We start from the raw sequence: 19,887 nt of genomic DNA on the forward strand, positions 1-19,887 counted from the left end.
TTACGGTCACCCACTAGCCTCCTGCTCTAAACGCGGATAGAGGTAGGGTAGCTGCAGCACCGGTCGAGCTAGTGGGTACGGCTGGGAGTACCAGAGATCGGCGGGCACTCCGGGGCAGGCACCGTATCCGGAATCGATCATAAAGCCTTACACAAGATCAGATAATCATATACTAGTAGTGTATTGGTTCTGGATCATACAGAAAGACAATATTTCATTTTACAGCTTGAGAAAAACAGAGGCATAAAAACATACAACAGAAGGGATTCGCTGGTGGTCACCCACCCAACTACTAACCTCCCGGCGTGTGGCTTAAGTACGGCTGAGCGGACGGGAAGCCCTGTTTTCCACACCCTGTGGTCGTATGTACTAGATAGGCTAGTATAATGGTTTGTATGATGATGTTTCAAAGTTGTTCTTGCTCGTTGCTGCGAAATAGATCTTGCCTCTTGAGGATTCATCTCCACAGGCAGGCACATGGGTAGGATTCCCGCATCGACCACAACCTCCCCAGTATGTGGGTGGTCTAGCACTTACCTTCAACCAATTCTTCATGTACATCTTGAATGGCTATTTTTACAACATCTTCTCTGATTTAAATCAAATCTGATCCTCCTGATTGATCCAAGTCATAGTACTCAGGTAATGTTGGCGATGTAGGCACAGTACTGTCTAAGTTGGGAGAGAACTTATATATTTTGGAGCTTTGCATGCTATATTATAGCCACACATGAAGGTATGCCAACCAAGTACTCTGTATAAATAAATCTCTAGCATCACTCTTCTAATAGCTTTTCTATTATCTATTTAACCGGAACTATGTAAGAGTACGATTAACGGCACAACATAGTAAAGGATTTTTGTCTTGTAATCTTCCCAGTCGCGGTTAAGTCACCAAGATCAGCAGTACTAATCACACAATCTTACGCTTTCACAACGGATATGTTTGACAGTACTCAAAAGTTTCATATTATACAACACAAGAACTAAGTTTCATATCGTACAAAGAGTGATTATATCCCCGACTTACTCACAATAAGCTCAGCCACCGCCCCCAACGTACCCGTAGACAAAAGCTCTAAAACCTGCACATTAGCCCTCGCCTCACGTGCAATCCAGCTCCGAAGCTCAATAGCAACCAGCGAGTCAAGACCCAGTGCAGACACAGAAAGCGATGGCTCGATGTCCTCTGGGTTCAAGACCAGTACCTGAGCCAGCTTGGCCGCCAAAGCTTCGTAGCAGACCCGCACTTTCTCTTCCTTGGAGGCAGCATTGGTGAGTTGCACGTGGAGGGGTTGAGAAATTCCCTCATCGGTTACATCTTCTTCACCTCCGCGGGTCTTGGGGGTCAGGAGCTCAAATTTGGCGTCTTGCGGCCAGAGGGGTTGTCGTGTCGAAGACGCCAATCCGGTAATTGCCTGATGGGCAAGGTCTCCCGTCACAGCCGCAGCGAGCAGGGCCAACACTTCCGACTCGGTCATGCCCTCCGTGCCGATGGTGCGGAGGACCTCTTCCAGGCGCGCGGCGTCTACCGTGGCGAGGTAGCCTGCGTCCCTTACCGCCGTAAGGGCAAGGCTTGTACCGGGGAGACCTTGGCTGCGGCGCCATTCCATGAAGCCGTCTAGGAATACGTTGGCGGCGGCGTAGGCCGCTTGTCCCTTGTTACCGACTACACCAGAGACAGAGGAGAGGGCAACGAAGAAGTCAAGGGGGTGGGAGATGAGGGCGTGGTGGAGGTTCCAGGCTCCCGTGACTTTGCTGTCCGTCACTGCCTGGAAATCCGCGAAGTGTATGTTCTCGAAGATCATATCCTAGAAAATGTCAATTTGATTTTGAAGAAATCTTGGTAAGAGAAGCCTTACCCGTAGAACCATTGCACCGTGGATGACGCCGCGAATTGGAGGAAGGTTTTCCAGGTCCTTCAGCATGGCGTCGACGGACGTGCGATTGCTCACGTCGCAAGCCTTCACCACAATGTTTGTGCCGCTGGGACGCAGAGCATCTATTAATGTCTGTACAGGGATGTCGACAATGCCGCGTCGGGATGCAAGCACAATATTGCGAGCGCCCTTTTGTGACATCCACCTCGCTATGCTTCGGCCGAGACCACCAGTACCCCCAATAACAACGTACGTGGCATCTGCCATGAGGATATCATCGCGTGTCTTAGCGACCACAGCTCTGACCTGATCGCCTTGTCTCGGGACTACCACAGTTTTACCCATCGACTTTCCAGTCTGCAAAGCCCGGAAGGCGCCTTCAATCTCAGCGATAGGGCAGACGGACAGAGGAAAGACGGAGTGGATGAAGCCCTTGTCCAGAAGCCAAGAAACCTTATCCAGCAACTGATGCATCAACCGAGGCCTGTAAGCAGCGACCTTAGTGAGATCGACTGAGTGGAACGAGAGGTTGTTCTCGAAAGGTAGCATGTCCAGGCGCGTATTCTTGGTGATGTCCGCCTTGCCGATCTCAATGAATCGGCCAAACGGTGCGAGACACTCCCAGCTTTCGCGGAGAAGATCCCCAGCGAGGGAGTTGAGTACTATATCGACCCCGCCGCATGTGAGCTCGCGAATGCTGCGGCCAAAGGACGCATCACGACTGTAGAAGATGTGGTCTGCACGGAGACCGTACTTTGAGATAAGGAGGCTCTTCTTCTCGGCGCTTCCAACGGTTGCGTAGATCTCGGCTGAGGCAATTTGGGCCAGCATAATGGCTGCCTGCCCGACACCACCGGCGGCGGCGTGGATGAGAACCTTCTCGCGGACTCCGTGTTGGAGACGGGCAAGCTCATAAAGGGCATAGTAAGCAGTGCAAAAGACGACAGGTACGCTGGCGGCAACCTCGAACGAAAGGTTTTCGGGGATGGCAGTCGCGCTGGTTGCCTTGCAGCGGGCGAAGGTAGAGTATGCGCCAAGAGGCAGAGCCATAACTCGCTCGCCAATCATCAAATTGGTAACCTTCTTGCCAACAGATGTGACGACGCCACTGCACTCAATACCAATGTAAGGCTGGGTGAGTTGTCCCATGGTGACGGCAACATCCTTGAAGTTGAGACCGGTAGCATGGACCTCGATTTCAATTTCATCGTCAGCCAGGGCTTTGACATCATCATCTGTAAAGTAAAGGGTATCAAGAGCGCTGTGGCTTCCTATTTCAAGCTTGAAGCGGCGGCCGGGTTGAACGAATGGTTGTGTTTCAAGAGTGAGATCGTCACTGGTCTCCTTCCCCACGAAGGCATCAAGAGCGTTATCGTTTATGATACGAGGGACCATAAGCTCGCCATTCTTGGTCTTAAACTCGAAGTCCGTACAGGGACTGAAAGATTCCTCGGTCGGCCACAGGGCCTTCATAGCAGCCAAGATAGGGCCAGCTGGCCTCTCCAGATCTTCAGCGCTCAGTCCAAGGGTGGCAACCTTGGCATCAGTTTCGGAACGCAAGCTACGGATGAGGCCAACGATCATCTGGGAATCAGGAGTGTCGTCGCGGTAGACCCAAATAAGGTTTGTTGAGCTGAGAAGAATCTGCTGAACGTTGGCAAAGTCTGCCTCAGTAAGATCACGCAGGGTTTCGACTGCAGTCTGCAGGATAATAACATGCTGCCATTTCTGCTTCGCGTTACAGTCACTCAATGACGAGATGGATGTTGACCAGCGAATGGCTTTGGTGGAGATGACCTCTTGCACTTGCTCGGCTGCAAGTGCGCAGTCGCCAAATTTGACAATAAGGATTTCGTCTTGGGATTTGTTATGGTGGCAGTGGATTCCATGTCCGTATCCATTGACGTGTTCAATGGCGTGTGGTTTGCTATGACCATTGGGTTGTTTTGTCTGGATCGCTTCTCCAGTAGTCACTTGTTCGACTTTACTCAAGGGCTTCCACTGCAGCTGATAGCATAGGTCCCGGGCCACCTTGTTATCGCATCCAGTATCGTTGATTGGGGTCATTACCAACCCCTCCATATTGATCAAAACCTCACTAGAGTCTGCAGGAGTCATCCATAAGTCGAACTTGGTAGGCTCAGGCCTGGCCCGGCCGGAACCTCCCATACATCTGGCCGGAAAGTGGTGACCGGTAGAAGGGAGGTTTCCATCAATGACAAGAGACTTTATGACGGTTGGCACGTACAGAGTCTCCAGGTCCATCCGACCCTTACCAAGAATGGGCCAGGTCAGGTGCAAAAGAGTGTCCAATAGAGTGGGGTGGATGACAACGGGAGCTTCGTAGTGTTTCGGCATGAGCGACTTGGTATCGCAAACATACAGGTCCGCACGCGAGTGATGAGGCCCGGAGAAGCAGTTTCGAAGGCCTTGAAATGCCATACCATAACCGGCGCCGACATCGCTTAGAACTTTGTACATGTTCTCGGTATCAATTTCATATGTCGCCGCCTCCAACACCTCACTACTCTTCTTCGCAAAAGCCCTCTCTGCCTTGTCGACAACGTCAACGACCGGGTTATGCTTCCGGTACTTCTTGTTGGGGCTAACCCTGACAAGACCCGTACAGTGGTCAATCCAGTGCCGCTTGGAGTTCCAAGAGCAAATGTGGAATTCGTCCCACGCATTTGAAACACCTCGCGTGCCTTCAGCGTAAGCCCGGAGGGTAATGGTGATCTCGGTATCGAGGTCGTCAGTCAAGACCAGGGCAGCACCCACGCTCACTTCGCGCAGTTCGAACTGCGACTCGGCGGCCACCGTACTATACTTCTGTGCACGCGTCCGAGCGGCCTCGATCGCCATACTGATGTAACCAGCAATTGGATACACAATCATACCCTGCATTCTATGGTCTCGGAGCCACGGTATGTCGTCGAGGCGGACAATATTCCTCCATGTTGGCTCCAGGTCATTGGAGTAGAATGCTTCGGTACCCAGTATGTCTTTTCTCTGTCCATCACGGAATCTATGCTTCTCGCTGATACGGCTATGGTGCCAGAAGACTGTGTCATGTTGCCACGGGTACCGAGGTAGATCATCGAGGACATTGCACGTTCCAGTGCCACTGAAGGGAAAGTTGATTTCGTTGATGTTGAGAGTTCCGCCACGTACATAAACGGCACCCGCAGCGTCGAGGAGAGATTGGGAAGGATCAACCTTCCGAACCACCGTCGGCACATATGCGACTTCAGAAGCAACCGATGACCCCAGGGCCTTTAATGTATCAAGAATTGGTCCCTTGAGAGCGGAATGGGGCCCAACCTCCACCATAAGGTTGGGTTTGCTCCCGACACCGCACATTTTGCCAAGAGCATTGGCAAAGAGCACTGGAGACGTCAAGTTCTGGACCCAATAGCTTGGGCTAAGGTCGGTAGGATCGCTTACATCGCCAACTACGGACGAAAAGAAGGTGGCAGTGGCGGCGCCCGAGGGCTGCACTGATGCGATGGCGGACAAATAGGCCTCGCTGACCTTTTTCATGTGATCAGAGTGGTAAGCCACATCAATGATGAGGCGGCGATTGAAAATCTTCTTCTCTTCGAGGATGCCCTGCAGCTCCTCAATAGCCGGTACATCACCAGATATGGTGACACTGGATGGACTGTTGACGCATGCCACAGTAGCATAACCAGAGTAGAGGGTCTTCAGCATTGGCTGGATGGCTTCCACGCTGGTCCCAACGGCCATCATGGTACCCTTCAGGTCTGGGTATTGGCTTTTTAACAACTCTGTCATTTGGCCACGGCGGTACGCAAGTGTCAGGGCGCCCTCTAGGTCAAAGATCCCGGCCGCATACGCCGCAGCAATTTCACCGGAACTATGGCCAACTACTGAGACCGGTTGAATTCCCCAGGAGCGAAGCAAGTCTACAAGGGCAATTTGCAGCGCAGTGCAGGCCGGTTGACTGATGTAGGGCATATTAACCCTTGAATTTGTATCAGTTTGCAGCAACTCCTCGCGGAGAGAAAATTCTGCGCCCAATCCTTCAGACAGGTGTTTGTCGGCGCGGTGGATCGCCGCTGCGAAAACGGGGAATTCATCCATGAGTGGCATACCCATCTGAGCCCACTGGGCTCCCTGACCTGTGAATACAAATGAAACAGAAGGTCCGTCACCGCCAATAGCGCGGACAGGGTTGATCTTCATCTGTGCCAGTTGGACACCGGCATCATCGAGTGATGTAGCGGACAGGGCAATTCGGTATGGCAGGTGAGACCGTTTGCTCCCAACTGTGTATGCAAAGTTGCCGAACAAAGTATTCTCGAAGACTTCGGGGCGTTGCTCGAAGTAAATGCAGTATTCCTTGCATCTGGTGCGGAGGGCCTCTCGGTCGTGTGCGGAGATCAAGAGCAACCGGCGTTTGCCCTCCTTGTCTTTAGTGCTAGTCACTTCTTCCTGCGGCACCTGCGATGGTGCTTTTTGTAAGACGACGTGTGCGTTTGTACCACCGAAACCGTAGTTGGAAACACTGATGTATCGTTTGCCGCGGGGCCAAGGACGCGTCCTGTTGACGACTTTCATATGCCACTCCGCAAAAGGAATCTTGGGATTAGGATTTTTGTATCCGGCGTTGGGGAGGATAAGTTCTCTCTCGAGCATCATGGCAGACTTGATAACTGATATGATGCCACTGGCACCTTCTAGATGGCCGACGTTCGTCTTGACTGATCCGATGTAGAGCGGGTTTCTCGCGTTGCGCCCCTTTCCGAACACTGCCTGGATCGCGGTTGCTTCTATTGGATCACCGACAGCGGTTCCTAGACGATACTTATGTTAGCTATGGACCCAGTGAACGACGGTCTCGTGCATCTACAACCTGTGCCGTGGGCTTCAACAAAGCCACAGTCAGCCGGGTTCAAGTTTGCTTCCTTGTATACCCGCCGAATCAATTCTTCTTGTGCCACACCATTGGGACATGTAATTCCCCTTGTCTTGCCGTCCTGGTTAACTCCTGAGTGGGCAATCAAAGCCCGGATGGGGTCGCGATTACGCAAAGCTGCGGACAGGCTCTTCAGCATAATTATACCTGCGCCTTCACCTCGCGCAAAGCCCGAGTTTCCTCTCTCCTCAAATGCGAATGATTTCCCTTCATCGTTTAGTAACCTGTCGCAATCTGGAGGTCAAAATCATGCAAACCATCAATATGATTATCGGGCTTAAAAAGGTAGTTACTCACTGTTGCATCGACATCGTAATGGAGTTCTCGGGGGTCAAAAGCAGATGGCAACCACCGACAAGCGCCTCGGTGCACTCTCCGCTCCGCAAACTTTGTACAGCGGAGTGCAAGGCCACAAGGGAAGACGAACAAGCGGTGTCGACCGTCAAACTAGGACCCTTCAGGTCAAACATGTAGGAAATTCGGTTCGACTGGAGGGCAGGGTATCCTCCAGTGGCCTGGAACATTGGGGCCGTCTCCGTATCGCGGATATTGTTCGTCTCGTAGTCGGGCCAGTTTGCTCCAATAAAAACCCCGATGCTACGTCCGGCCATGTATTCTCGCGAAATCCCGGCGCTTTCCATGGCTTCGTATGTACATTCTAGCAGGAAGCGCTGCTGTGGGTCCATAGATATGGCCTCCTGGGCACTGACATTGAAGAAAGGTGCGTCGAACCGGGAAATATCACCGAGAAAGTAACCACCAGCCTGATTGCTGGTGCCCGGTTTCGAAGCATTCGGGTGGTGAAAGGCTTCGACAGACCAGCGGTCCTTGGGTATGGGCGTCCAGCCGCTGCGCCCTCTTGTGCAGAGCTCCCATAGATCACTCGGCGACGAGACCTGACCAGGAAGTCGGCAGGAGTATCCAATAATTGCAATTGGCTCCAGAGCCGGTGTTTCCGTCGGAGGTGGTGACCCATCCATGTCTACTGCCGTGTCACAAGCTGGAGACATGATGGTTGTAACAAGTCAGTTGTGACAGAGAGATTGAACTGTTAAGAATTACAAAGGAGGGGGATGCAAGAGGCAGAGAGGGGGGGTGCAAAAACAAGCAAATATGCAAGGGATGTAGTATTAGCGAATAGATGGATGCAGTGCCTGGTTGACGGCAAACACCTCGCGACAGGCTCATTAATCAGAGTAGATCATCGAGCGCACTGCATGGGATGTCTAGGGGCTGAGAGAAATACGTAGGCCCGTAAACCTAGTCAAGAGCCATCGACGATGGTGTGGAAGACAGTGGTAGTAGTGTGACGCCACTGAGGCATCGGAACGTGGAGGAAAACCAACGGCACGCAGCGAATGTCTTCTGTGTAGCGTTTCTTTCAGCATTCTTCTTTGTTATTTGGTCAACTGATGAATCCAATTGGCTAGATATCCTGTTTCATGCTTGTGTATGCAATGTGTGCGTATTGGGATACATCAACCGACTCTGTCACGATATGATGCATGGGCCTAATGCATCATGTCGAGTAACTCGGAGACACTACCCTAATTGCCAATGACTTCCCAGTTTAGGGGTCAGCACACCTTCCCCACATTCTCTGGCGAGCAGATAAGTATGCCAGCTCTCAACAATTGATTCTTCTCTTTTTGCTTGTCTTCTTACATCCCATCTATGAATAGTATAGCCAATCATCCCAAACACTTCTGACATGCATTTCCTCTGCCTTCACGGCGCCATCGGCAACACCGAGGTGAGTGTTCATTATTTGGCAATATCATACTAAGCGAATGGGTTATAATTCTAACAAGCACAGACTATCACTATTCAGTTAGGTACTTGCAGTCCTTCATCTACAGATTGTCCTTGCGACTTGTTATTTTATTAACGACAAGCAACTTACAGCACCACTATTGAAGGAGTTGAACACCGACAGTTCAGCAATAACCTTTCACTATCTCAACGGTCCTCTCCTGGTTTCCCCTCCCCCAGGATTTGAGGCGTATTTCGGTGTGGGACCGCATTACCGGTGGATTGATGACGGCCAAAAGCCCGGAAAGTCCACGATTCGGCGCGTCCGGGACCTGCCAACTAGCGAGAGCAATGATGATGCCATGAGGGAGGTCTTAGGGGATGTACACTGTCGAAACTATGCGGATCTCATGGATTACATTGAGGGTGTCTTGGAGAAGAACCCAGAAATCGGCGGGATGATCGCCTACAGCGAAGGAGCTGCGGCAGCTGCGACGTATATTCTCGATGAACAACGTCGACATCGCGAAGACGGCCGCGAGCGCCAAATCAAGTGTGCCATGTTCGTTGGAGGCTGGCCAGCCATGAGGCGAGACACGAAGGGGTTCATCCTTGCAGATGACGGCGGGGATGAAATGATCGACATTCCCACGCTTCATGTCCTAGGGGCGAACGGTAGCGACAATCCTTTCTCTTATTTACTTTGGTTTTTCAATTTCAGGTTCCAGCTAACTTTATTTATCATTCAGACCCTTACCGATATGGCTCGGAAGCACTCTTTGAAACCTGCGATCCTGATGCAGCCGAGTTCTTTGATATGGGCAAAGGGCATACTCTTCCACGGTCGGGGTTGGTGATCAGTGAATTAGCGCAGTCAGTGCGGGACTTAATCAAAACGACGGAGTAGTCGAAGGGATGAGATAAGTAAGGGGTTGGGAATTTGTATTTCTATCTAAGTTTCTACCCCTTGCGTGTATATGACCACTGTGATGGGCCCGATCTGCTGGTGAGAAACGTGATCTAGCTCGTATATAATTGACTCCGAGACGTGCAGCCCGAGGAAGGGGTACACGCGTATGATGAAGGCTGTAGAATCGTATTTGCACCGACTGCGCTTTTAGTGGCAGACACCCCCACCCAGGAACTTTCTTCTCCATCTACAGAAAAATGCGATTTCTATGCCTCCACGGCTCCATAACCAGTGCTGATGTAAGTCGTAATTTTCTCTGCGAAGAATACTGTACGCCACTGTACTGATATAAAATCGCAGACACTCAGTGTCCAGTTAGGTATGAGAACAATTGCTCTCAGGGAGGCCTTCAACCCTTAACTCATGTGTGACTAGGGCCTTTACAGAAAAACCTGGCGGCCGATAATACCGCTTCATTTTATTGTGTGAATGCGCCACATGCCACAACCGCCCCTGGAGGTGCGACATAAGTTCGCCACATTAATCTATGAATCGACTGAGGTATGGCTGACAGAGCCCAGGCTACATAGAATATTTTGGTCACCCACCCCACTACCGCTGGCTTAATTACGTTGGCGTTGGTATTGATGCCATCTACGACACTGTCCGCGGGGCGCGAAGCAAACAACATGCTACTCCAGAGGATACCTTTCGATCGCTTATACCTCCTGAGCTTTCCTGGGTCAACCATGAAGATGTTTTGAAATATATTGAAGAGACACTGGAGAAGAATCCCGACATTGAGGGTCTCCTGGGATACAGTGAAGGGGCGACTGTTGGGGCGGCATATATCTTGCGCGAACAGATGAGGGAGCAGGAGACCGGCCGCACGCGGCAGATTAAGTGCGCGATCTTTCTCGCTGGGATCCCCCCAGTCAAAGCGGAGAATGGATTTATATTTGCCGATGAACAAGAGGAGATGATCGACCTCCCCACTGTCCATATCGTTGGCGCAAATGGTGTGTTTCCCTTGTGATATATGGGCATGTTTGACCGTTGGCTAATGGCTCGCTTTTGCACGAATAGACCCTTTTAGGATAGCCGCGGACTGTCTATACAACATTTGTGATCCTGATAGCGCTTACTTCTTTGATACTGGCAAGGGACATACCATTCCACGTGGAGGGCCAGTGATCGATGAGTTGGGAGACACAATTCGAGAATTGGTTCAGAGGACAAAGGAAGGGTGATAAGTAGATATACAAATTCTGTTTGCAACATATTCATACAATTGAGTATCTATGCCAAATTAAGCGATGAAGATCCGTGACGCCAATCACAGGATGTCCTTAAACAGAACTGAAAATATATGAGGCCACGATACATTAGTCCTAACTCTTTAGTTGTGATAGCCAAAAACCCTTAGCAAAACTTGACCTCCTACTCTAGCATAGTAGTATTTGTAGGGATTTTCTCCTATACTTAGCTATATGGCGCTTCAAATGGAAAAAAAAACAATGATTGGGGGGTGCTTATAACAAGGCAATATATTCAACATCTTTTCCTTTCTAGACGATACGATGTTTCCTAGACATGAGGTGGTTTATTAAAATATCTCGGAAATTTTTGCACGTTTTAGGCTATATGACCTATCGAAGAGGCGGCTTAAATTTATAGGTGGAGATTGTTGCCATGTGCGAGGAAAACATTGACGCTTTGGTCTTTGGAATTTCTATGATCATACGGATAATTCCGAGTGACATGCATATGAGCATGGAAAATTTATTCGGGAGCCGACTGCCATCTTTGAGTGGGGCGAAAATTATAGAGCAAATAATTTCTTATCTCCTCTAATTTAGCCAATTGACTTAGCGTACGGATAATGGTTGCTACAATGTCGATCGCTGTTCATTATAAATCTAGCGCAAGCGCCATAATAACCCCCATGAATGAACCATTCCGTTTAGAGTACAGCTTGACAGACAGGGCGTTGGTCCCACAACCAATGAGCGACTGATCGAAAACTCACGTATAGCCGCCTAAGATTCATATATATAATTTATATTATGCATGTACAGCTAATAGACGTTCGAGAGCATGGCTCAGCCTGCTTAAAACCTAAAATCGGACGTTCCATCGATGTTATCAGCAGCCAGGGCTGAAGCTCGGAGGGATTGGAGGCGTAAGCACTAGCGCGAGCTAAAATGAACACCCCTTGGCCAAAACTTGCACCTCCACCCCTGTCTGTTCGGATAGCGATTGTTGTTCGCTCGCCTTTTTGTGCGCGGAAGCGGTTTAACTAATAAACTGCTGGGAAAATCTCGTAGCCGTCCAATCACACATGTGACCTAATAATTATCTAGCTTGTTTAACCATTTTTATGCGGCCTTCAAGTACCTACATGACTAAGATGAAATGATCTATCCGAAGTAAATGAAGATCTCAAGACCCAGGGCATACAAGTGCTAAGAATATCATTGAGTTTGATATACGGACATAGGCATATTTCTACCTCTCAATATCTTGTATGTGCACCGATAGGGTAGAAATAGGCCAAGTGGCGATCGGACCTCTGTACATGACAAACCTAACAATATGAGAAGCAGCATATCACGGCTAATACACTACCAGGAATATAAAAGGACATTGTGCAGTTTGGGGCTGAATATTCACTTGTCCATGGTAAGGGGGTGTAGCAGGTCTCAGGTTTGTTAGGTGGCGTCAACCAGGATCCGAGAAAACGATCACACGAAAAAGCCATTGAGGCCATGCACAGAGTCTCATAATTACCACTATAGTGCTTGATACTATTATAATTATTGTTAATATTATCCCGGTTTCAACTCAGCTCGTATGGCCCCACCCGGCTTGTGGAGGTAGAGGGCATTTCGTGCACCATCCCCGTGACGCTTTCTGTCGGCAGCTCGGAAACCGTCCGCGCTCCCGGAGAGACACTTTGGTACTCCATGGCCTGAGGGCCTCGGGTTATCCGGCGGCGTAGGAAGAAGATCACTGCGGCTGCAATAGCACCAACGCCTACCACAGCGCCGATTACAGGGCCCGCAATCCACGCTTGGCTCTTTCCGGAAGAAGATGTGGATGTTGAAGACGGTGAAGCGGTCGAGGTTTGGGTAGCGGAAGAGGTTTTTGTGGCCATGGAGGTTATCGGTGCGGTGGTTGCACTGGCTGTGGAATCTATGAGGCAAAGTTCCAGTAAGACTTACTGCATCTAAGAGGCATTGTGGGATTGAATATACCTGAGGCAGCTGATGTGGTTGAGGTTGTCGTTGCGGGCAGCTCTCGATAGATTGTGTACGCAGACCAAAAGTCAGCGCAGAAGAGGTTGTATGCGGATGGGGTAGCGTAGGGCTCGGATTGATAGATAGTCATGGTTTGGCATGACATAGACTCGGCACCGCTAGTCAGACACAAAGTCCAGTTGTGTATTAGCGACAGCCTGTCTCAACGTATGAATATGATGATTTCAGACATACCAGTCCAGGGTTTTATTGTCGACATCGTAGTAAAGTATGTTCCCGCTACATGCGGTAGCCCAGGAACAGGTAACAGAAGCGGTGCAGCCGGCTGCATATTGCCCGGATGTCGACCAAGTGCCCGCATCAGTTAGGGCTTGGGCTGCAGTTGACGGTCAGGGTAAGCGATGATGTTCGGATCAAACAGAATAGCACCGAGGTGGCGAACAAGTACTGACTGGTCGTTCCAAGATACCATCCCATAAAATGTGGACTGTCCTGAATAGAAGTATTCAACGATGTGGTTGTCTGACCAAGACTTCCGGGGAGGGAGAGCAGCATCACCCAGGAGAGTACCTGCCATGCCGCAGGGACTTCAGGTATCAAGAGCCGCGCCATCATTTCACAAACACAACGATCCAACTTGACCCTAGGATACCCTCACCTCACATATGAAGGATGTGCCTGGGCCCAAACGAAGACTACCAGATATAACGGGTTATTCATTTTCCTGTGCGGAGATTGCGCTTATGTATTCGGTCCTTGTCCAGCATCGCTAAGAGGCACCACTAGTGTTCCAATGCCGACCAACAGAGCCTTAGCGCAGCGAAACCTCGCGTGGCCGTGATACAGCCACACTTTAATGCTCGAGCGACTTAAAGGTATGGCATTATGACTATTTAGCGAGGCTACAGGCCTCCCAGGATTCTGACCAAGTCAACTAGCGGTGGGCCGGTGCCTCTCAAGTAAATCAAAAAGCCTCGCGACACCTCTCCGGTGACACCCGGCACTAGCAAGACTAAGGATCTTTTTGCCCTCCAATCAAGACAAACCGTCGATGACCCTGTGGGAGCACAAACTCAATTTCCCTGACTGTTAGCGCCCGCGCTAAGCCATCATGGAGCGATACTCGAACCGTGGCAATGATAGTAATCCCACCTTGTTTTTAAACAGGTGGACGCTCTCCGCTGGGGCCTGGAGCGCCGAGATTATTTCTCATCTCTTCTCACCTAAACACTCATCCCCATGAAAGCTCCTCATCTCGCCCAGCATCGATGCTCCCTTCCACCCTAAAATCTTCGCGCTATGGGCGCTTTGTTATCTTGACGATCCCGCTGCTCGTATTCAGCTGCCTGCTCTTCTTGACGTGGGACCCACTGCAGGGCCGACTCCGTCAGCAATCCCAAGCCCCGACAACGTCACAGTCCGATCCAATATCTCAGGTACCACAACCAGTCGAGCCATCAAAAGAAGAGGCATCGCACCCTAAACCACCAGTATCTACTAGCAACCTATCCACCTCGAAACCGATTGCTGACATCGCTGGCGGTGATGCTATCTTCGGTATTACCGACAAGCTTTGGCAATCCGCCAAGGATCCCCACCTGAGCGACGACCAAGACGAATGGATCAGCAGCTGGCTCGAAAAGAACCCATCCTTCCGATATGAGCTCTTGACTGATGCCTCTGCTGCAACCTTCGTTCGTACTCATTATGCCTCGCGACCAGATATTATCGAGGTCTTCGAGACTCTCCCGATCCCGATCCTGCGGGCGGATCTCCTGCGATACCTGCTCGTGCTCGCGGAGGGGGGTGTCTGGAGTGATCTGGACGTTACCTGCGATAAGCCCGTGGCTGATTGGGTTCCAACTGAATATAAGAATGCAAAGATCGAGATGATCGTGGGCTTGGAGTTCGATTTTGACTGGCGCGGAGAAGGAACGGAAGTCGCATCGCAGTTCTGCAACTGGGTCTTCGCGGCACCTCGCTCATCACGTGTCCTGCAGGTGGTGGTGGACTCTGTCATAGCCCAGATCAATGAGATCGCTCTAATGAATAAGGTGCAGGTGAAAGACCTGACATTAGATATGCTGCCCATCGATGTTGTTAATGTGACGGGGCCCAAGATCATGACAATAGCAATCCTTGACAGCCTGAAGCAGCTGCTGGGTCGGACGGTTGATGATCGCGACTTCCATGGGATCAAGAAACCTAAGCTCATTGGAGATGTCCTTATCATGCCTGGTGTGTCCTTTGCGGCGTCCCAGAATGGATACCCCCAGGATCAAGGAGATGCGCTGGTTACGCATCACTACGCGGGTTCGTGGAAACAGGCCGATGCGGAGGCTAAGGAGAAGAAAAAGCAAAAACAGAACGGGCGGGACGAAGACGTATAGGATATCATAAGCATGGGATTATTAGGAGCTATTTTCTAGGATTGGCGTTGGCATCGTGGTTCAGCATTCTGTAAAGTTGCATACTTCTAATTCACTTTCATCTCTTGGCGACACATTCTGCTCTGTTTGTGTGTTCCTAATTTGGCTCTGCAATGAGAACAAACTGCCTGTTCATTGATTTTGGATTTGTGATCCCAATCTCGCGTTGGTATAGTGGCCTCGAGATACCTAGTAGTTTACAATTCTCATTTCCAGCCTTAGCCCCGGATGACACTATATATAAACCGCCATCACCAGTAGTTCTGCTTTGCCAACCAACACTAGTAGTACTTATGGTAATGCAAGATTTACATTTTCGTGTCACCTGTGTCTAGTAGTACAGTGCTTCTGGCATTCGTTCGTTCATTGGGGAATGTTGGTAGAAGCTGGTCAGAAACATTGATCTTTAAGGTTGATGATAGTGACTTATTTTCGGCTTCCCGTACCCACTTGACTAGCTTTGCGATCATTAGCAACGCATCCAAGCAGTAAACTCCCCAGTATACTATATGATTCAAGCCCGACCAAAGATCAGTACATACGACCACAGGGTGTGGAAAACAGGGCTTCCCGTCCGCTCAGCCGTACTTAAGCCACACGCCGGGAGGTTAGTAGTTGGGTGGGTGACCACCAGCGAATCCCTTCTGTTGTATGTTTTTTTGTCTTTACTTTGCACAACTCGCAGAGGAATACATCCACAAGGTATGCGCATGGATAGACGACCGTCAGGGATAGTAGGTGCCAACCAAAAGAGGGTACCCGACTCCACTGGGCCACTTCGTCAGAATAGCGTCTCTCGCGGCTTCAACCTGGGAAGGGTTGATGAGAAATCCAGATGCCTCAAAGAGGTTAATTTGCTGGGTGGTCCAAAACCTGCAGCCTTCTCCTGCAAAGTTAAACTCATATTGATGACGCTTCTGGCTCAGTATTAAGTTGAGGAAATCTCGCGCTCTGCAGCCAGGGCGAGCTTCCATTCGCACGACTTTCTGTGCCGTAGTCGATACTGGAACAGCGTGCTCTAGATAGCTAATGATCAAAAAGCCCTTACTGCCGTTGGGGTTTGTGACACCAGGGATACTGTAGGACGGAGTCATGTCAAGCTGCACCGACGTAGTATCCGTAATATTGAGATAAAAGCACCAGTAATTGCCGCCATTTTCAAGCGGGTCATGGGCGATGACATCAACCCCCCGAATTGGAAGATCCAGCATCGTCTCCCTGTCTCGTGCGGGGACGAACTGCAAGGGCTCAAAAGGGGGCCTTTGATAGTTCATCTCGATAGAGTAGCACCCACTGAGTTGGAGGGGGTGGGGACAATTGAAGTGGAGTAAGCCTCGGCGCGTGCGCGGCTTCGATTCGATACGGACTCTGGGGTTTATGGGTAGATAACCACTGCTGGCCTGCAAATGGCATCAACTGGATGTATTGAGCTTTACTTGGTACAAGCCGTTAATGTGTCTTTGAGATTAATTCTTAGCAATATCAACGTAGACAAAGTAAGAGCCAATACCGATTACTACACGGCTAACTAATTAGTTATCTGGTTGCCTGTTGTGTCACATGGTGCTAGATTTGTTTGCTTGATTTGCACCGCTGCAAGCTCGATAAAGGAATGCTACGAAAATGTGAACTAATACCTAAATTCTGGATTAGGTTGTGATAAAGTTGATTTGCGTTTTCAAAAACCCCATAATACGCATGCATGCTGTACGCAGAAGATAATGAGGCGCCTGATTGGCCAAACCTCACGTAGCCCCCAAGCAACTTAGAAGATCACCCTACCTCTGAATGAGAAACGAATACCAATTCACTTGGTTCTTATAGTAAGATCTACGTAAGTAATAGCCAGGCAATATTTCTGAGGTAAATATGCATCAGACTCAAAGTTGACTACGAGCATTTGATCGTTGGACGGATCTGCGTCTCGCGCCAGATTCAAGACGACCCGCCTTACGAGGCCGTTCTTGGCGGATATGACTGCCAGATTGGTATCTAGCAACCACCTTACCTGCGAAAAGCTCTGAAAGGCCCACCGCATCATTCTCAATAACGATCATATTACGTTAATTTAGACTGTCTGTGAGACAAGTATAATGAATCTTTTACATCACGCTCTATCGTCTTGCTAGGGAGTGGTGTGCTCATGAAACATTCCTCACGTATATCTGTACATTGCCATTTTTTGGTATTCAAAATGTTCCTTGAGTATCACCGCATTTTTCAAGGGTCAATTGCAGTTTGTTGATCCATTCCAGCTTTCCTTGGCCCATATGTCGTCATATCCCATGCTAGTGTTCCCATTAATACTGAACAATGCTCGACGTCTGTCATGCATATAACTATAAGGGCAAAGCCGGAAGCAAGGAGGACTATGAACTTGAAGCAAACGGGATGAAATAAATTCCTAAATCCTTCTCGCGGGGGATAGAAGGCGGGATGAGAAGTGGATTCTAGAGTACACAGGCAGGTTATCTGAACTACTAAGGCGACCGCATACCATCTATTTTGGTTTCTGCCCTATAGCTTTAGGAAGTTATGAGGTGAGCTAGAGTTTAGACAAGGCTGAAGTTCTTGTAATTCTGTTGCACAATCTTCTCCAACATCTGCCTGTACATCGCTAGCCACCCAAAGTAAAACAGCACCGAAGGCCTTTTACCAGAGACATTCGCCCCAAAGATCCAGGAGGGCGTTTTCCGAAACAGGCTGTTGGTGCTCGCTTCATCGCATTGTTGCATCTATGCCTGTAACGCTGTGGTGTCAGCCTCCACACGTGGACCATTTACTGCCGATTGAGCTGCCGCCAGCTTTCTCGCGTGGGAGATAATGTCAGAGATGAACTCCACCTGATCTCAATCAAGCGGGTATTTTGGTGAACGGACCGGCTGGACCGAGAACGGTAAACAGATTCGGGAATCCAGGGATGCAGGTTCCTAGGAAAGAGCTGGGCTCCTCCTTCCACCGATTCTTGAGTCTCTCCCAGGGCACCTTGAAAATGCATCCGCTTGTAATTTCCATCTACCGCGTCAAAGCCTGTTGCGAAAATAAGGACATCCAGCTCGTATTCTGATCCATCGGCTGCCCGTATTCCTTTGTTTATTATCTGGGTAATAGGGTTGGTCCCAATATTGACGACGTCCACATTCGCACGATTGAACTTCTCGTAGTAGCCGGTATCACACAATGGGCGCCTGGCATACCAATCATACGGCATGAGCTTCTCGGCCTTGACAGGATCTTTCACCTTTTGACGAATCTTTCGGCGGATGAACTCCGCAGCAGCCTTGTTTGCTTCCATATCGGAAAATATGTCGCAGAACGTGCCAAACATAAAATAAAACCCATTCCCTTTCACCCAGGCATCTTCAAAGATTCTTTCGCGCTCTTCCTCGCTAACACTGAATGTGGGCTTGGAGCTTTCTTCGAAGCCAAAGCCAAGGACGCTGTTCCTTACCTCGCCCCTACCTGCTCCCAACGCTCATCCAGTTTTGCTTGAGTGGCGGCAGGGACCTCCGCATAACCTGCTGGGACGACATTCTGTGGGTGACGTTGGAAAGAGAGTAGTTGCTTGACATTTTGATCGGCCAATGCAGTCACCAACTGAACACCTGTGGATCCGTTTCCAATTACACCGACGCGCTTTCCTGTGAAATCATAGGAGGCGAGCCAATTCCCAGTGTGATACATCTCGCCTTCATATGTCTTGAGCCCGGGAATATCAGGATAATTGATTTTAGATAGCAGTCCCACAGTCGTCACAATATATCGGGCTGTTAACCGAGGGACAGCTGATAGCGAAACAGTCCACAAGTTATCGACGTCATCATAAATAGCTCTTTGCATTTACTTCCGTGTCAAATTGCATATATTTTCGTAGATCATGTCTGTCGACAACATGCCTCAGGTAAGCCAATATCTCGGGCTGCATCAGATACTCTCGTTTCCAAGGATATTCGCGGAGATCCTCAAGGTTCCACGAGTATCGGTAGAAATAAGATCGTGTGCTGGCTGTACCATGAGCATACTCCTTTGTAGCGTGGTGAGTCGACTTACTCGTACAATGCACCAGAATAACGATTCCAATACCATGTCCCTCCCACATCAGGTGCAGCTTCAATGACCTTGACAGATAGGCCTTGGTCTGTGAGCTTCTTGCACATGTAGATACCTCCAAACCCGGCCCCTACGACAATCGCATCAAAGTCGGGTCGAGTTGGAGCATACACAGGCATTGTCAAAAAGGCTTTTACGGTAGCAGACAGGTTTCTAACAGCTAAAATGGGTTGAAATAGCAATTAGAATACAAGCCGACATTTATCTAGATTTGTACGTGGTGTTGTAAAGGATGAACGCACCATCTATCCACTAACAGTTGTAGATCTTCACCACCCCCATCCCCAACCCCCTGCTATTCCCTCGAAGATCTGCAGCGCGCTGTCAAATTACCCTGCCAGAATATTGCTCCTCCTGAGTCTCTGATCATCGCGCTATATGCGACGCGGTGAGACCGGAGCGGACTTACTCCTTTTTGGAGTCGTTTGCATCTGGATCCTGTCTTCCAACTCAATACCAATTATGCTAAGTGTCAAAGACTTCCAGTCTCCCGCCTTGGCAGCTAATACACTCCTGGATTTTCAGAAAGCTCAATGGCACTCCCCAAAGATCCGTTTCAAATTTATCTTAGACACGTAGCCACTAGAGGTTTGTGTATATACTCTAC

At 49.7% G+C, this 19,887-nt stretch overlaps 6 protein-coding genes across 6 annotated transcripts; 2 read left to right on the top strand and 4 right to left on the bottom strand.

Annotated features, from left to right (window-relative positions):
- Nucleotides 1-6: 6 nt before the first annotated feature.
- Nucleotides 7-7,829, bottom strand: BO87DRAFT_462531 (type I polyketide synthase; the record flags this gene model as incomplete). Its single annotated transcript, XM_025629170.1, has 5 exons — nt 7-146; nt 1,031-1,811; nt 1,863-6,697; nt 6,757-7,043; nt 7,117-7,829. 5 exons carry the CDS (start codon nt 7,827-7,829, stop codon nt 7-9), a joined length of 6,756 nt encoding a protein of 2,251 aa, XP_025475549.1.
- A 701-nt stretch (nt 7,830-8,530) lies between these two features.
- On the top strand, nt 8,531-10,731 carry BO87DRAFT_367711 (DUF341 family oxidoreductase; the record flags this gene model as incomplete). The annotated part of the gene is made up of 8 exons (XM_025621901.1): nt 8,531-8,572; nt 8,636-8,654; nt 8,725-9,246; nt 9,321-9,448; nt 9,842-9,860; nt 9,917-10,000; nt 10,063-10,500; nt 10,568-10,731. The coding sequence occupies 8 exons, from the start codon at nt 8,531-8,533 to the stop codon at nt 10,729-10,731; spliced, it is 1,416 nt and encodes a 471-aa protein (XP_025475550.1).
- Nucleotides 10,732-12,313: 1,582 nt separating this feature from the next.
- On the bottom strand, nt 12,314-13,515 carry BO87DRAFT_343420 (uncharacterized protein). The gene is made up of 4 exons (XM_025620782.1): nt 13,194-13,515; nt 12,976-13,117; nt 12,739-12,899; nt 12,314-12,676 (listed from the first exon to the last, which is right to left on the bottom strand). The coding sequence occupies exons 1-4, from the start codon at nt 13,354-13,356 to the stop codon at nt 12,321-12,323; spliced, it is 822 nt and encodes a 273-aa protein (XP_025475551.1). The 5' UTR covers nt 13,357-13,515; the 3' UTR covers nt 12,314-12,320.
- A 402-nt stretch (nt 13,516-13,917) lies between these two features.
- Nucleotides 13,918-15,350, top strand: BO87DRAFT_380081 (glycosyltransferase family 32 protein). Its single transcript, XM_025624216.1, has one exon. The coding sequence runs from the start codon at nt 14,010-14,012 to the stop codon at nt 15,129-15,131; it is 1,122 nt and encodes a 373-aa protein (XP_025475552.1). The 5' UTR covers nt 13,918-14,009; the 3' UTR covers nt 15,132-15,350.
- Nucleotides 15,351-15,833: 483 nt separating this feature from the next.
- Nucleotides 15,834-16,635, bottom strand: BO87DRAFT_380082 (uncharacterized protein). The gene has a single exon (XM_025624217.1). It carries the CDS (start codon nt 16,442-16,444, stop codon nt 15,896-15,898), a length of 549 nt encoding a protein of 182 aa, XP_025475553.1. The 5' UTR covers nt 16,445-16,635; the 3' UTR covers nt 15,834-15,895.
- A 1,388-nt stretch (nt 16,636-18,023) lies between these two features.
- Nucleotides 18,024-19,399, bottom strand: BO87DRAFT_400751 (flavin-containing monooxygenase; the record flags this gene model as incomplete). The annotated part of the gene is made up of 5 exons (XM_025625550.1): nt 18,024-18,155; nt 18,190-18,621; nt 18,678-19,002; nt 19,103-19,171; nt 19,221-19,399. The coding sequence occupies 5 exons, from the start codon at nt 19,397-19,399 to the stop codon at nt 18,024-18,026; spliced, it is 1,137 nt and encodes a 378-aa protein (XP_025475554.1).
- Nucleotides 19,400-19,887: the final 488 nt, after the last annotated feature.

The sequence above is a fragment of the Aspergillus neoniger genome (assembly GCF_003184625.1).
Source record: "Aspergillus neoniger CBS 115656 unplaced genomic scaffold BO87scaffold_40, whole genome shotgun sequence".
Classification (NCBI taxonomy): domain Eukaryota; kingdom Fungi; phylum Ascomycota; class Eurotiomycetes; order Eurotiales; family Aspergillaceae; genus Aspergillus; species Aspergillus neoniger.